This window comes from Vipera berus, assembly GCF_964194415.1.
Source record: "Vipera berus genome assembly, chromosome: 7".
NCBI lineage: Eukaryota > Metazoa > Chordata > Lepidosauria > Squamata > Viperidae > Vipera > Vipera berus.
Genome location: NC_138209.1, coordinates 20131929 through 20150333, shown reverse-complemented (window position 1 = coordinate 20150333; position 18405 = coordinate 20131929). Strand labels below are relative to the sequence as shown.

The following is an 18405-nucleotide window of genomic DNA, read 5'->3' as shown; positions in this document are numbered from 1 at the left end:
TTGTGATATCATCACACCGGGGTCACAATGTTATGAGCAAAATGCATACACACAATGATTCTAATTCCATTTAGTTTATTCTCCAGCATATAATGTTTATAAATTAATACAGAGCACATGTATTTGCCTAGATATCTGAAACTAGCCTATACAGTGCTTTCAGTTTGAATTGCTTTTCTAATTAATAGGGATATTGACTTGGTGGGAATGAATGAAATAATTAAGTACTAATTAAAATTACCCACTTACAAGATAGACAGCTTGATTTGTCCTCTGCACTCTCATCCACACTGAAGCACATTTTGCTAATTACCTGGCCTAATTTTCTGTTCCTTAGATTAATTTCATTGAAATGTAACTATAACACTTTTAATTGTGACAAATATTCACTAGATGACATTGCTGGAAATGTAGTTCTTTTGCTGTCATTATAGCTAGGAAAGTGAAAGACTATTCCTATTGGAGGGTTTTGATATCGAGTGTTAAAAATACCACTTCGCTGTTTTTTATTGATACTGATACAATAAACATAAGTAGAATATTACTTTGGGATATGGGTGAGCTTATACAGAAACATCGCAGGGTGAAAGTCAAAAGATGAAAGCTTCAATCCTTGAACAGATACATTTAATATGACATTTGCACAAAGTGGGCTAGGGTTATGGTGTATAATGTAGCTTTCGTCAATTGATGCCTCTGAACTTCTACTATTACTTTCAGGAAAGGAGAAAACTGCATTTGAGGAAAAAATAGTTCAATAAATTACTAACTGATGTGTTTATTAATATTTAAGGAAGATTAAGGAGCCTTGGTGGAGCAGTGGGCTAATGCCTCCTTAAGTAACACCAGCTGCCTGCATTTATTGCAGGTTCGCATCCCACCAGGCTCAAGGTTGACTCAGCCTTCCATCCTTCCGAGGTAGGTAAAATGAGGACCCAGATTGTTGGGGGCAATAAGCTGACTTTGTAATAATGCCGCTTGGGGGGGGGGGGCGAAAGCCCTAATAAGCAGGCATATACATAGAATGAAGGGTATTGCTAAGTACATTTGATTTGTGCTTAGATTGTAAGCCGCCCTGAGTCTTCGGAGAAGGGCGGGATATAAATGGGATTAAAATTAAAATAAAAAATAAAAATTACCACAGATTGCGATGGCACTATATAATAAAATAGTGTCTTGAGTCATTGATTATCTAGTACAAGAGAAGTTAAATTAGGAAGAAATGTAAATTGGGAAATGTAAATTGAAAGTTGCAAACAAATTTTGTTCTTCTTATACTTTATCTGTGACAAAGAAGGAACAGAAAAAGGGGCTATGGACAATGATCTAATATAAATAGAACACATAAATATTGTTTTTATAACTTACAGCATTAATGATCAGGAACCAAAGACAGATCATGAATTGGATCTCAGAGTACTGTAGTCTGTACCAAAGTACCATTTTTCATGTTCATTTGATCTTTAGTGGCTTTTGGAGGGTGTTTTTGGAAATAGAAAGGAAAGAAACTAATTAAAGAGAAACCAGAAGGGAGCAGAAAGCCAGAATGCAACCATAAAAATAAACATAGGTATGATATTGCACTCTGAAGTATAAGTTCACAGTTGAATATGCTAAATGCTATTGTTACAGAGCCTAAGTAGGTTAGGTGGAGGACAATGCTGAAGAAGAGTTATAATTCAAAGCTACTGTCATAACAGCGCTAGATATTTATCTTGCTTTTTCTCCAGGGATTTTAGGGAGGCTTACATGGTATTCATCTCTACTATTTTATCCTCATAACAACCCTGAGAAATAATTACTAACTGAAACGATCCAGAAAACTTTTTGGCTGAGTAAATCTCCTTCCTTGAGCCTTTACCCAGTATACCGGAATGGTTATCAAAGAATTTCAATTTGTTTGCTTAAGTCTAATTTACTTGAGTCTAATTATAGATAAAAGCCATAACCTGAAATGTCTGCCCAGAGTAGGATGCCTATGATTTTTTTTTAATCCCATTTATATCCCGCCCTTCTCCGAAGACTCAGGGCGGCTTACAATCTAAGAAGCACAAATCAATGTGCTTAGCAATAGCCTTCATTCTATGTACAGTATATGCCTGCTTATTAGGGCTTTCGGGCCCCCCAAAGAGGCATTTTACAAAGTCAGCTGATTGCCCCCAACAATCTGGGTCCTCATTTTACCTACCTCAGAAAGGATGGAAGGCTGAGTCAACCTTGAGCCTGGTGGGACTCGAACCTGCACTAATTGCAGGCAGCTGGTGTTACTTAAGGAGGCATTAGCCCACTGCTCCACCAAGGCTCTTTTTTATAGTTGTTTAGTTGTTTAGATGGCAATGAATCAGGATTCCATATGTTGCTGCTCATTTTCAGAACCTTGCTGAATAGGCAAATGTCAGACAGTGTTTAATGGCCACTTTATTCAATAATCAAAGAGTCACTGTCCTTCAGCACAAAAATGAAAATCATTATGGATCTAGCTGCTGAATAGGTCTCCTAGAAAAAATATATTATGAAGTCCATTGTTAGAAGAAAAAAAACCTTGATTTTAGTTCAATAATTAATTAAATAGGTTGAAGGAATACACAAAGAGGTCTCTAAGGTGCTGTGGTATTTTTTATTGTTTTTAGACTCTGATCCTGAAGGATATTTATTTGAGAATAGGTTGCCCTGAAGATGATTTGCTTAATTCCAAATGAATGAGTTTGGATTTGAACCTTATTATTAAGTGTGTTTATTTCCTGTCTTTCATTTAAGGGGTGTTAGACTGGTTCACGTTTCTTTTCCCATGACTTTCTGCTTTTTCTCCCTCTTTAGCTATAATGTTATGAGAAAGATTAGGAATAGAGATAGGGATTGGTGTTAGGCCATGGCTTGATGCTTATGTGAATGAATGAATCTATGCTCTCTGCTCTTGGTCCAGCATTCTATAATAAATCACTCTGGGAGATATACAAGGCAGAAATACTGTTGTATACATATTTCCCAATATCTATGAACTCTTGTGGTTAACATGTCATACTTGATCCCCTAAATGAATCATTGCATGACCCAAGCAGCATGGCCAGTAGTGGACCAGCCTTATGGTTATCTTCCTGCATTTTAATTTATTGCAAAGTTTACTAACAAAGCTGTGCTGAAGTGTGTTTTTCTTCTCACAATTCTTTTTTCTATTCCTTTTCAGTGTTCCCTGTCTAATTTGTTTCTTTTCTATTTTTCAGAATTACTTAAGTATTGCTTTCCCATTGATGTTGTCTTGTATTACACTCTTCTTCGTTCTCCTTTCTTTTTAAAAAAATCTCTTATCTTCATTGATCTGTTTTCTTTTTCCCCCTACTCTGGAATTTCATAAGAAGATCCTATTTATGCACAGAAGAAAGGTATTATTAAATGGTCAAGAAAGGCTTATATTTAATTTGCTGTTGTATAACTTTTCCTAGTGCTAACTCTCAGAAGCTTTCAACCTCATATCTTCCTGCCAAATTCTCAAAATTGTATTCACATATTATATGCACTTTCCTAAACTCATAATAATCAAATGACTACTTAGGAATAGATATGGAGACCCTTCAGACATTGTAAAGCAATAACAAAACGGCATCCCCTATTGTCCATAATTGATGAGAATTTTTGTTACGCAACATCTAGAGAAGAATAGGTTGCTCAGTTCTCTTCTAGGATGATGTAGATCACTGTTGACTAACACTGTAAAGATCAAGTAGATTGTGATATGTTTGCATCCTGAAAACAAGTTTGCCTTATTCAAATTAAAAATGGGTTTGTGTGTGTGTGAAAATGCATTTCAAAGAAAAAATGCCGCATGGGGGCTGCTGAATCTTTACAACCTACCGCTTTAATACGAATAATCCCCCAAATAGTACCTTTTCCTAACCAGTTGGATTTTATAACTAGATTCACCTTCCTTGATTAAGTGGTCTTCCACTATCCACTTTGTGCATGATTTGCTCAAAATTACAATTACTGACTGGGTTGCAGCTTATCATACTAACTTATGTCATTAAGAAATGAAAATGTCTTTACATCTGCCATGATACTATCAAGCTTCACCATGAATGGTGTGGAAATTTAGTTAAGGTCATGAAAAATTAAAGAGATCTAAAATTTGGTTGCACCAAGATATTTCAAACTAGTTTTCAGGGGAACCGCTACTTTAATAAACGTTTTTAACTGCATGGCATTTTTCTGAGTTTTTTAAATTATTTTGGAAGAACTTTCCACCTAAAAACTTTACAATTGCTTTGATGTTAATAAACTCTTATTTAATAGCAATTAATACATTGACAAACCAGCTCAGTATATATCACTTAGTGTCAAACTTTAGCGGGCACACAAATTTGCCAATTGCTTTAATAAGCCAATTAAATACTTGAAGTACTGGGTTCTGATTTGTTATATTCTGTAATGCATTTTATACACTTGCAATACTTTAAGCAATGCCATGATAGAGAGCAACTGCCTTTTTGAAATTTACACTAGTCTGCAGCACAGCACTAGCTACAGCATTTCCTTAGCATAGAAATCTAGCTTTTCATTAAGCAGTACAATATATAGGCCTTCTGGAGGGACTTGGGTGTCAGGATCCAAAATATACCCTTTAATTTAACTTCTGTTTGTCATTGGCCATATTTAGAACTTTTCCTAGAATGAAGTTATTCTGGCACATGGATCAAACCAAAACCCACGCATTCCTATCACTATTTACTTAATTTCATCCAGTTCTTAGACTGTCCATGAGTCCCTTCCACAATGAAGAAGAGCTTTCAGTAGAATGCTGTTACTCAGAAGTGTTTATAGTACAGTTCCCTTGGCAGGGTGGTCAACATATTCATATGCTCACTTTTTTTTTCTGGAGAAGAGGAAGCTAGGAAAAGAAAAGTGGCTGAACACTCCCCGTTCCCCCATCTCTGCAAACAGTCCCTAATAGAAAGAGTAGATATACATATTAAACATTCTACTTTCCTGTAAGTCCTACATAAGCTGTGAAATTCAACAGGATAGTCAAGACTCTCAGGAAATTACCAATAGAGGAGAAGAATTCCGTCCATCTTTAAAGCCCTTCAAGCCATGGGTTTAGGTTACTTGAGGGACAGTCTCACCCCACTGGGATTGGCGTGTAACACTTGTGCCAACAGAGTCTCGTCAGCCCAATTATTCTGGCCTTCTCTGCTGTTGTCCCTTCCCTCTGGAACATCTTGCTCCCTGGTGTGAGGTTGGCCCCAACCCTCTTATCCTTTCATAAGGGCCTAAAGATGTGGCTCTGCCAGTGGGAGAACAGCACAGTGGAGGTGGTAACAACAGATACTGTTGGGTAGCATGGGCTGGACCGTGAGGGAACAGATGACAGCCAGAGGTTCAGTAACTCAGCTTTATTGTGGTAGTCACATCGCACTCCCGCAGCCCCTTTTAGCCCTTTAAATACTCTGGCCGGCGAGCTCTTAACCAATCGTTTGAGTTGGAATGTCCCGCCAAAAGCTGGCTGGCCAATCCGAGCGTATGCTGACGCCACCTGCTGTTGCCGGGTGCCGAGCTGTCAAATACCTATAACTATGTACACAACAGATACCACCTCCCTCCTCCCACTCCATCCCCTCTCTCCTCACGTGTCTTTAGGTTTTAATGTTGCTTTTAATTATTGATGTTTTAACCGTACACGTATAGATACATTTTTATGATTGTAAGCTGCCCAGAGTTACCATATGGTAAGATGGGTGGCCAGTAAATTTTATAAATAAATAATAAAATAAATTTCTCAGGAAATTAATCTTTCCTCTCTTATGGGATTTATAAAATGGGGCTGGGCAGAGATCCAGATCAGGAAAGGTGATGCTGAGATGACAATGGCCTGATTTTAGGAGTGATGTATGTCTCCACTTAATGTAAGAATCACCAATTGCCCCACAAATTCAGACTTCTGCACATCCCTAATATAAAAGTTACACGCCACCCCAAATAATTGCTTTTCCTTACAATCCCATCCACTTTAGAAAACCATGTCCAATTCTTTCCTTCTCCATCTTAAGTTTCTTTTCTAGTCTGTCCATAGTATAAGTAATAATGGGATATGAGATCCAGTTTACAGTGTTATCTGAGCCTAGTCCAAATTTTTAAAGCATTTATCAATTCCTGTTCCAAACTGCATGGAGAGGTGGTAGTGGCAGAACAACTACATAGTGAGATTTTATTATTGTTGAGAAATTGCCAAGAAACTAAAGTAGTTCTTGGGTGTTATTGAAAGAATTGTTCTTTTAAAAAAACAAAAAGAAACAAGAATGAAAAGTATTGAGATGAAATATTGCAGAAGAAAAGCTACTTAACTTTTATCGGTCATTGTGATGTAAAAGTGAATGTTATCTTCAATTTCAAGTGTTAGGTCTAAATTAGATTCTAGCAGGCCTCCTTCTTTCCCTTCATATTATACTTTTTTATTCTTTCTTTTCTTTCTTTCCTATAATACATATTTCAGAGATATCTATAATTTTCTTCTAACTGCATCTTCTAGTTATTTTCAACTTTCCTGTGTAATATTTTCCCTATTTCCCTTTTCTCTGTCTAAAAATTTTGCATAAATTATTTTGCTGTATATATGATTCATTTTTCTAAATCTACCCTGAAAATCAGTTTTAGTTTCTTCCAAATATATTTATGTCCTTAAAACATTAGTTTACATTTATTGTTTTTGTCCAGCCTTGTAAATATTACATCACATTCCTATTAATCATTCCTTTGATTAATATGGATTGGTAAACATCTTTATTTCACCAATTCATTTGTAAAGGTAGCTAAAAAATATCAGTTTGAATTTTGAAAATAAATTGCAAATAATCCATGTTTCTGAGCAATTTAGCAAACAAATGTTTTATTTCCATTATAGCTGGAATATACTAGTTTGTGATTTCTTCAAACCCGTCTTATTTTTATTCTTTGTTGTAATACTATTTATACTGTTTCAACCAACATCCTAACCCAAAACACATTATGGTATACTTTATTCTCACATTTTTATTGCTGTATGCAACCATATAAACAAAGATAAATCTATCCTAACTCTATTATTGAATTTATCACATTCATTACACACTTATTCAATAAGATAGCATTTGATAATAGCCTAATTACATTTGTGTATCATCAAAGAGTACTTTAGATGCATCAAAAATGATCCGTAATAATTTTTTTACAGGGATTCTATCTATTCACATTGAAGTTAATGACTGACAACTTTGGCTGCAATTCCATTTTTCCCCCATTGTGAAAGATATTTTTTTCAATTAGTGGTAATGAATACATAAAAAATATTCAAAAATAATAAAATGTAGCTGCAGAAAAAACTAAAACTGATTTTTTTTGTCAGATCAAAGAGTACAAAGCCATTTTTCCTGAAACCCCCCTTCCCCCCCCGTATTAATAAAGCAACATCAGTTATTTGATTTAACTTAAAACCTACTTTTTCCAAACTTAAGTCTAGATACTAGTCAAAATCATCTAAGCCAGCTTAACAAAATCTCCAAAAGTTTTCACTGGTTTGTTCATAAATAATATGAGTTTCATATAGATTTCTTTCTCTCTGACTCTTCATTTATTCTTATTTTTATGCTAAAGAAATTACTAAATGTGTGTTTAATTATGACATTCCTAAATAGGCCCTCTATAAACATTTTCAAATTCTGATCTCCATTTTCATGTCTAGATTGGTCTCTTTGTGTATATATTTTGTACCTACTTTAATTTATTTGATAAATTTACTGTCCATATGAAATTTCTAAAGAGCAGAAGGTAAGCATTTCACTGCAAGAGATTAAGAGAAAACATACAGTTTTTTACAATACATTTTAGAGGTATATCAAGAATTTTGAACCATATTTTATGACTACAGATGTATGGATTTATTTCTGATGTAGATTATAATCTCACGTGATGATAATTTTGTTCCACTTCCAAAAATACCATCTAAGGTATTTTTGTTTTGTACGATATCACTTAATTTTTTAAATAAAGCATTTGAAAGGAGATATTTTTTTCCAGGGAATCTGGGATTTTGTTAACTATTTACATATACAATTGTTCAGCAGTTTATTACTACAATTATAAATCTTGTGTATCTCTAGTTCATTGTAGAATTTGTTTTGCCCTAAGAATTTTTCAATTCCCTCTAAAGAATAATATTAAGAATTGAAAAATACTATATTTTAAGGATATGCAGATCAATTTAAATCCTGGTCAAATCAGCTTGAATTCAGGAATTAGCCGGTTTCATCACATTTTCTGCACAAAATAAATAAACCCAGAGTTTTTGAAATAATTTCTTTGATGTATGCACTTCGCATGTATTAGCATCTTTCCTTAATACTGTCACATGCATGTTTTACTTACCTTTCTCAAGTATATTCTCTCTCTCTCTCTCTCTCTCTCTCTCTCTCTCTCTCTCTCTCTCTCTCTCTCTCTCTCAAATGTATGCATTTTGTATACAATTTTTGAGCTGGAAATATTTCAAGATGGCTGTTGGTTGACTCCATGAATTACATGCATGTCCACTTAATTACTATACATTGTAGTGGATAACATTTTATTTGAAATATACTAGTGATTTATTTCTATTACATACCTACTATATTATCTCAATATATAATATTCACTGAAAAAGTTACTATTTTATCATTTTAATTTGTGTAAGTGAATCACAACATTATTTCTTATCTAACATTAAGCCTAATGTTTTATTTAGCAATTATATTTTTTTTCCATATTATCATTTAAAAAGATAAATATTTTCTACTTGAATACAATTAATTGGATCCACCTATTTTCTCTATGACTTGTGCATACTTTGTGAACCTGTCTTCTTACACTTTTGACATTGTCATGGAAATTTATATTTTTTTCTATTTTCTTTTTCTTGAATAAAAAAGTTTCTTGAATCTTAATATGTCTAACTGTGACTTTAAAAACTGAAAAAGGTTATAAAAAATAGCACATTTTGCTTTATCTGTGATTTACACAATTATGTTTTTAGAAAGTAAACTATTGTATCTTATTTTTATTCCTATAAAGAGTTAATTAAAAAGGGAATACCATTTCATATTTGCAGGTCAAAATCCTGTAATCTATTTTGCTTATAAAATACCAATCCTTTTATTGAGAAACAAATAAATCTTTTCAAATGAACTCAAGAAAGGAGTGGGATAAATATCATAGCACATTCTAGTTCAGAAACTTTTTAACATCAGTCTAGGAATTCTGTTATACCTTACTTCTCCAGTTCTTCAAGTACAGTTCTAGTTTTCAAGTAAAATTTCCTCATCTGAGTCTAGCTCCTTCCTTCTTTCTTTAATTCCTGACATAAATCATTATGTTGTTGTAGCTATGTCATTATCTTTGGACAGTAAACTTCTTGGTTTTTCTCTACCCATTTCCATTATTTCAGGATTTTTTTCATATATAACTTCTCTACTTTTAAGAACTATATTTCTATGTTGGGTAAAAAAGAGCTTTGTACCTAAAGCAACCCTGCCATTTCTTCTCCTTTTATAATGATCCCCATTGGCATGATACAAAAAAAGATAATTATGTGATAATATCCAAATCATCATAGTTGCCTAAACACCTACATAAAATTAGGAAACTGCCTAATTAGAGCACTGTTCTGAAGGTACTTTTGCTGCAGCATCTTTGGGGACACACACACACACACACACACACACACACACACACACACACACTGCTCAAATCAGGCTATTTCCTAATCTTATGTAAATTTATGCAATTTAATATATGAAATTTATAGGCTACCCACCTTACCGCAAAGTAACTCTGGGCAGAATTATGCCTTTCAGCTCTAAATGCAACACTACAATAATATAAAAATGTGGGGGCATTTTCTGTGATATTGCAGTGTTTCTTACTTGTGACCCCTCCCATCCTCTTAATGCTACTGGTTATTTGATATAACTGCAGAGCATGCCACAAATCAGTGATAATCACCTATCCATTCTTGATTTGTTTTCTGTTACCTTGTTACTGTATAAACGTATGTCAGGAGTAAACAAAAAGGATATTCTCTATATTTTGTATTTTAAAACATTATTTTGCTGTTAGATATTAAACCTATTCTGATAGAGAGATAAGCAGTAATATGTACTTTAATATTTGCAACGGCCTTAAAGATATTTTATATTCTGAAGTAACCAAACACCATCAATTCAGATAATGTTCTTCCCTGAAACTAAATACTTGTAATGTGAAATTCCTTTTGTTTTCCACGGCTTGATTTTTGTTTTCTAAAACTTACTTTTTCTTTCAATAATAAGCCTTGTTGCAAACATTTATTTTAAAGATTACAGACTATTTTATGATACATAGGGTTGCAATCTTGTTTAAAGTTAATCAGGAACAGGTAGCTTGACTGAACGTTATCCATGTAATTTCTCATTTTTCACATGAATCGTTTGCCATAAAGATAGCCAAGTCAGAGGTCAATCATTTTGATGCTTTTCTTTCAGTCATTAAAACCTGACCTTGAACTAGTGCTCTGTAATGGTTGTTATGTATATATATCAGGTGATTGAGAACTAAATTCAAATTCTATGTACAAAAGTTGGAGATAGATTAATTTCCATGCATGGTCCGAGGCACAAGTCAAAAATCAACATTTTTATGAGCGCTTTTGATAAAAATTCAGGGAGGACAGAGTCATTTGATCAAGAACTGGTACAACTTTGCTTCCAGTGTTAATTCTTTGAATGTATAACAGAAATACAAAGTTGGATGGGACCTTGGAGGTCTTCTAATCTAACTCCCTACTCAAGCAGGAAACCTTATACAATTTCATATAAATGGTTGTCCAATCTCTTTTTTAAAATGTAAGCTAGCTGCCTTACACATTCATGTAATGTTCAAAGTAGCTAGTTCCAGGGCTTTTTTTCTCAGAGAACGCTCAGAACGGAGTTCCGGCACCTTTTTTGGATGGAACCTTGTAGGGTAGGGAAGGCGAGTTTTATGACATGTGCGAGTTCCGGCACCTTTTTTTTTTTACAAAAAAAGCACTGGCTAGTTCTATGCTTCTTCCCAGTTAGATGTAAAAAATATTTTTCAAACTATTTATGCTTGATATGCAAGCATTTTCTGAGAAGCTTTCTTTTTCCTTTTTCTTTTTTTACTTTCTCAGTGGCAGTTCAGTATACATTTTTATTAAAATACAGACTGATCAAGAAAAGAGGAATTTCAAAAAGCAAGGAAAAGCATTCTGAAAACCAGTAGAACTGTACATGTTAAAATATAATTTGATATATAATTTAACTGCATATAACCTAAATAAATAGATAACTCTTTTTAAAAAATATTCTAAACTTGTACAGTTTTCAATTAAAATTTAAAAGTGACAGCTTATTTCATAGAACCATTGCATTTGTGTCTTGTAAAAGAATAAAAATCCAGGTTGTAATAAACAGAGAAAGCATATAGCTGCAGGTAATTTATGTACACATGAAGTACATTAAAAAATAAAATTAGGATTATGGGAAGATTTTGGGAGACTGTGGAAGATGAAATGTATCTATTATAGTTCTTGAAATTCAGGTATTCTAAAATAATTTTTACATTATATTCTTTCTTTCTTTTTCTACTTATAGGGGCCACAGCTGCAGCTCGAAAAGAAGTTATACGGAATAAGATCCGGGCAATAGGGAAAATGGCTCGAGTGTTCTCTGTACTGAGGTATGGCTCCTGTGTATTTTAGAGTCAGAAATTATTTTTCATTCCTTCAGAGAAGTGTTCCTCAGAAAAATAACAATTGCAATAGCACTTAGACTTACATACTGCTTCAAAGCGGTTTACAGAGTCTGCAATTGCCCCAACTATCTAGTTCTCATTTTACCAACCTTGGAAGGATGAAAGTCTGAGTCAAACTTGAGCCGGTCAAGATCAAACTCTGGGCTGGTGGCAGCGTCAGCCTGCAATACTGCCTTCTAACCACAGTTCCACCGCAACTCTAAAACAAGAAAAGACATTTTCCCAAAGACATTTCCTCAGGGTTTTACCCTATCAACTTCATTAGAAAAGGGAGTTGCCTTTTCTCAGTTGAATGTTTGTTCACAATACAGATAGATCATAAAAATTTCTAAATAGATATAGAGGTAATCCTCGATTTACAACTATTCATTTAGTGACTGTTTAAAGTTACAGTAGCACTGGAAAAAAATGACTTATGACTGTTTTTCACACTTACAATCATTGCAGCATCCTCATGGTCATGTGATCCAAATTCATACACTTGGCAACAGGCTCACATCTAAAACAGTTGCAGTGTCCCGCGGTCATGTGATCATCTTTGGAGACCTTTTGACAAGCAAAGTCAATGGGGAAGCCAGATTCACTTAACAACTGTGTTCCTAATTTAACCATGATTCACTTAACAACTGTAGCAAACTGGGGCAAAACTCAACAACTGTCTCACTTAATAACAGAAATTTTGGGCTCAGTTGTGATTGTAAGCTGAGGACTACCATCTTAGAATTTTTATATATTGCAAGCTTTGGAACAATCTAGATGATTAAACTGCAGAAGTTAGTCAAAGACATTTTGCTGTCTGAAGACTAAAACAAAAGCAAATATTCCCTCCCCCTAATATGCGCACACACTTCTTTTTGTTAAGAGACAATTCTGATGCAGATCACTTCTTCCTCTTGGGATTTGGGAGCCCAAAAGCTGTGCTGCATAATTAAGTAGTGCCTTATTGAAATATTGCCAGTGTTGTGATCAATTGAGCTGAGTGAACATTCAACCCATGTATGTGAGGGTCCGCACTTCTGTGGCTGTTTATGGCCTTGCTTTAATTTCCTACAGCTTTTACCTTAATTGGAAGAGCTCTAAACAGTGCAATATAGATCACTGGTAGTTAGTAATCATTAGCAATCCTTTTCCTGGAACCTAGAGAGAGAGAATAGAGAAAAGAGAGTTGAAAATACAAGGAAAGGGTGGTTTCCCCTCTCATCCTTTTGGCTCTGACACTATCTTTGACTTGCTTCAGCAGTCCTCAGAATGTTAACCCCAAAAGATTATTCCTGAAGCCTTCAGCAGAAGAAATGGTGGCATATCATTTCTGTTATTAAGTGAGACAGTTGTAGTGGTTAAGACATTAGGCTATGAACCAGGAGACCATGAGTTCTAGTCCCACTTTAGGCATGAAACCACCTGGGTCATTTTTTCCTCAGCCCTAGCAATGGTAAGCCATTTCTGAAAATCCTTGCCAAGGAGAAACTTGTCCAAGCAGTCTCTGAAAATCAGTCACAATTGAATGGGGGGGAAGTGTCATATGAACATTAACCAGTATAATGATGTGGTTAATAATCATGTGTTGTTACCTTTTTTTTCTTTTTTAAAAAATGCTTTTACTATTTAAACTTTCCTCATTTCCAGATTAAATCCTCTACCTACCCAGATGGACTTGAGATTTATAATTACTTAAGACAATAAGTGGGTATACAATATGTCATAACTCCTGGGCCTGTATTAGTGGGAATTTTGTTCTGCTTACTATATGTGGTCCTACTTTTTTTACTGAAAGACTGGTGTCCAAAGCAGCTTGCCATAATAAAAAAGGTGTAAAAAAAGAAGTGTTCTTCAATTGGAGAAGGGTTAGAAGGTGCCCAGCTTTACAACCTGTTTCCTCTGATTGTATCTGTTGCTAGCCACAGCTGACAGTCTCATTCTGTTCCTATCAGGGAAGAGAGTGAGAGTGTGCTGACGCTGAAAGGGTTGACCCCAACAGGAATGCTGCCCAGCGGCGTGCTCTCTGGAGGAAAACAAACTCTACAAAGTGGTAAGTGCTTTTGCACATGTATACTGTGATAGACCTAAATTTTTCATCCTCTTTCCATTATAACAATACAGTATTTTCAAGAAAAAAAAATGAGGGAAAGACCACAGACCTGGAATGTAGTTTAAAAAATTGGGTTTGACACACACACAGACACACAGACAGAGAGAGACAGAGAGAGAGAGAGAAAGAGAGAGAGAGAGAACAAGTCTTAATTTTCAAACCATATTTATCCCACTTGATATTATTTAGAAGAAAAATAGATTATTTCTTAATTTCCGGGAAGGAATCTTTTGTAGAAGAACCACAACAAACTTGGGGGATGGGGGTATGTCTAATTCATATCTGTGCTAGCTTCCTAAAGTTCTGCTTCCTTGTAGTACACCTAAATGCCTGGGGATTAAACATAAAGATAAAATGTTCAAATCAAGCCAAACTCTTTCCCTAGTCTACCCCGTATTGGTTTGAGCACCAAGAATATAGATCTGCATCTGTTTAAGAAGTCACAAGGAAGATAGGCAGGGTACAAAATGTGTCTGAGTGCCCAATTTATAAATGCAGAGATATTCCCTCTGCATGAATATGCCTGTGTAGTATTGTTAATAACGTGCATAATTCTGAAAAATCTTCCGTAATGTAAGCAAGCATACACTGGAATCCTCGATACCTGGTGTGATGCTGACAGTAACCTCTAGCGCTATTGGCTTGTCTGGCTGGCCTAGCTATAGTATTAACTTCCCATCAGACAGTGTTTGCAGTGCATATGTGATGAGCACTGCATTGTGGGAAAGGTAAAATGGGGGTGTGGGCATGGCCAACCGTGGAACACTGGTATTCCGCTTCTGGTGCTCCACTGTTGCTCTGTTCCTTTCCTGCAGCAACGCTAAAGGGAAAGCCAAGTCTATAAGATTGGTGTAGTGAGCACAGCGTCTAGTTTCATTTAACTGCATCCCAATAGGCTGGTGTTTCTTTTAGCCCCATGTTTAGCATGATGGCTGAACCCATTGTGGTTTCATAAACACAAGGAGCAGATTAGGGAATACAGTTTCAGGGATACTGATATTTTTTAGAAAAATAGATCAAAACAGCAATAGAAATCTGAGTATTTTTCAGGAATATGTTATCCTTTTCTTCTTCCACAGCAGAATGCAGCAACCCCCCTCAAATGCTGCCTCCCCTTTCCAAAAAAAGTGTTTCTTTACTATTCTTTTTGTTGAAGGAAATCTGCACATTTGAATTGGAATCCAGGTTTCCTTCATAGGTACAAATCGAATGGCAAATCTAGTGATTAATAAATCACTAACTCACAGATGGGGAAGTCATAAATGAACTTGAGAAAGCATTCGTTAATTGAGTGTGATTCTGATCTAAATGCAGCAGAAAAGCATTATTACCCAGTGACTGTATCAAAACATATTTTGTATGAATTATGTTATGGAGTATAGCTAGTAGGATAAACTTCTTGAAGTAAGGAGCCACAATCAAATTCATTAATGTATATAACAGTTATCTTGTTATTTGTTTTTAACATATATTTCATGCACCCATGAGTGTCCTACTGTAATTATGATGCAACGTTTAGTAACCATGAGACATGGACATTCGCCTTTCCAATAACTCAGTCTCAGCCTCTAACTTTCCCATTTCTTCTCGGAGTTTCTTCCCTGTACTTTTCCCCTTTTTGTCTCTTTTTCTCTTATCTAGAAGATTCAGGTATTCTGTGGTAAACTCTCTTTTTGGTGGCTTGTGTGTTACATATATTGTAATGTTCTGCTTTGTAAATGCTGCAGTATGACAGAGTATTTTTGATACACATGCAATTCGTAGTGCCTAGAGGATATTTGACTTTCAGATAATTTGGTCTACCAAAAAACACTGCAGTCCTAGTTAAAGAAGTAAAATTTCCTTCTGTCACATCATTCAAAAGTCTCATTAAACTACGCACTGGCAAATACCGCAGTATTGAATCTAGTAGAACATTACTATACCCATTAGTTAATATCTTGCACCATTCATCAAATATACTGAAATTCACATAATTTCTGTTAAGAGCAATTAACAGAAAATATGGGCAATATATTCTGTGAAATGTGCTCATTCTTAGTAGTCATTATTTTCAACATTTCCATGCAGTTTAGATCTTGTGGCTCATCTTTGTTCTTTTATTTTCTCTTTCATGTTGATTATGCATATTTATTTTTATTACTTAATTCTCTTATTTTCCACAACAAAGGGCTCTAGATTCTATGGGGGAGCATATCCTTGACACAATATGGCATTTAATGAGATATCACAGATGTCCATATTAAATATTTCATTTGCAAAAGTATAATATTCTGATTTGGTCAGACACAGGCTGATGGTAAGTTAGACCCATCTGGCTGCCCAAGGGAAGTATTTTTAATTTCTGCTTGTATATTCTTAAGCCCAGTTTCAAAAGGCAAAATTTAAATCTGTGTTATACTACAAACGACTATGAAACAGCCTGTTTTCCAGTATTTTAGTTCCATTCAAAAATGTATGTATACATACATACTGAACATAGAATTCTAACATTTGTTAGAATTTCAGCCATTTATGGTTTATCTCAAAATATATCAGTGCATTAAAAAATAATAAGAAATGCATTAAACAAAATGTTGACACTGGTTTGTGTCACACACACACACATGATGAACAGAAAATGGAGGAAAAGATGCTCACCAGTGTTCACAAATAGCATATTCCTTCAAAAATTGCTATTAAGACCAAACTTCCACAGCCTTATGCCCTTTGTATGCATTGGAATTCAACTCCCAACAATTCCCAATTTACTGAGAATTAGAAGAGATGAAGTCCAAGGCATCTTCAAGGTTACCAGGTAGTAGAATTGAGCGAAAATGCTGTTTCAGCAATGGTGGTGATATCTTCTGCCTGCTTAAAGTTTGTTTTTTCTATATGGCGCTCCTCTGTTTAACTTGCCCCATTAAATATGGCAATTGTTCTTGTCCTAAATGACTTAATCATTGGAACTTCCGATTTATATTCTATTTAACCACTGTGGTCATTTTCAAACACCAGATCACATGCTTCTTCATCCCCTGCAAAATAAACAAGAAATCTATTGCCTGCCAGTTACAATACCTGTGTTTGTTTTTGTATGTGGCATTTTGTGTTGTCTTCTGTGTCAAAATCCAGCACTTACAGTAACTTTTAAGTGTACTAGCTCCTTTGCTATTCACTGACTTGTTCTGAGAGTTAAATCCTCTGCTCATTTTTCTCATTCATTTTGCTACCCCTTTCTTCTCTTCAGCTACTGTTGAGGCTATTGAGGCTGATGAAGGTAAATTGGCCAGATCCCTTTCTGTTGTGGTTACAACAGATAAGGGCTCTGCTGGGTGTATTCATTTTTGCTGTAGCTTGTATAGAGTGTGTGGGTGTTGAGCTAACAATTGTGGCTCAGTATTAACCTAAGTTTACTTGCTTTAAAGGGGAAAGTGTTTCTTTTGTTGTTGGTGTTGTTTCTTAAAGTTGCAAAAATGTTCTGATATGTGTCCATGAAGCTTCAAATGCTGAATCAATATCACACAAGGATAAGAAAGCTTGCAATCCAATTAAAGCTATTTGGCAAACAAGCAGTTTTTTTGAGGGGACCAATCTATTCCTCATGTTCTCTTTAGCTATCTCTGAAAATGGAGAGTACATAATTAAAATTGAAAGGAATTTCCCCTGTATTGAAGTCCATAGAAAAGTCAATGGGTCTTCTCTGTAATTCAACACATTTTAAATACCCTTTGGGGGAAGAAAAAAAATCATTAAAACAATGAGAGGATGGTAAGACAGTATTTTTTTTCAAGCCTTGGGAACTTCCTGTAATTTCACTCTTAACATCAGCATTATTTTACAGGATTTCGGGCACAAATAAATTACTGTCAGAGCAGTTTGAATGCAAAATGTTAAGCTGCCTCTCTTAAGCGTATCTTTCATTTCAATACCTATGAAATTTTCTTAGTTACACAGTTAAGAGGTCTCCAATTTTTATGATGAAATATTTTCTGTGCAATGAGAAAATTAATGTTTAAAATTGTTTTGCAAGATGAGAAGACTCTAAAATTCCCCTTTAAAACAAAACAAATATATTCAGTTGTATTTTGTTCTTGCCCACATAAAAATGTGAGTTTTTCTTAAGGAAAAAAAGTATTAGCTTTCTGGCAAGATGTAATAGTACCATTTTGGCTTCTCTTATCTATTTTTGCTTTTAAGAAAGTTTTTGTTACAGAGGTGGAAAAAGAATCATAGAAATAAGTAAGAGAAAATACAACTGCTTTCTAAATAGCAGTGAGTGAGCTGCTATTTAACATTGGAATTCTCTATTCCTGTTGGCAAATTCTACTCTGCAGTGTGCATTCTTGTTGACAGTTTGGCTGTTTTTTTTCCTGTGATTTGTGTGACTGTGTTGTGTTTCTAGCATTACTCTCAATGTAAACTGCTAATAATCATTGTCTGACCAGCAGCAGAACACATTCTTCAACACTATGATGTATAAATATGTCTTCTTGACATAAAGATTAATTTACAGTATGCTTCCCATTCTG

General features: G+C 34.9%; 1 protein-coding gene across 5 annotated transcripts in view; it reads left to right on the top strand.

Moving 5' to 3' along the window:
• Window positions 1-18405, top strand: part of PPP3CA (protein phosphatase 3 catalytic subunit alpha) — a 209966-nt gene that overhangs the window by 186764 nt on the left and 4797 nt on the right. The window contains exons 12-15 of one of the 5 annotated variants that reach the window (XM_081332230.1): window positions 3354-3380; window positions 11646-11730; window positions 13737-13834; window positions 17124-17153. In XM_081332230.1, the coding sequence (XP_081188356.1) occupies window positions 3354-3380; window positions 11646-11730; window positions 13737-13834; window positions 17124-17153 (240 nt within the window). The remainder of the gene's footprint in view (window positions 1-3353; window positions 3381-11645; window positions 11731-13736; window positions 13835-17123; window positions 17154-18405) is intronic. The other 4 variants (XM_081332231.1, XM_081332232.1, XM_081332233.1 and 1 more) reach the window with 4 other exon arrangements.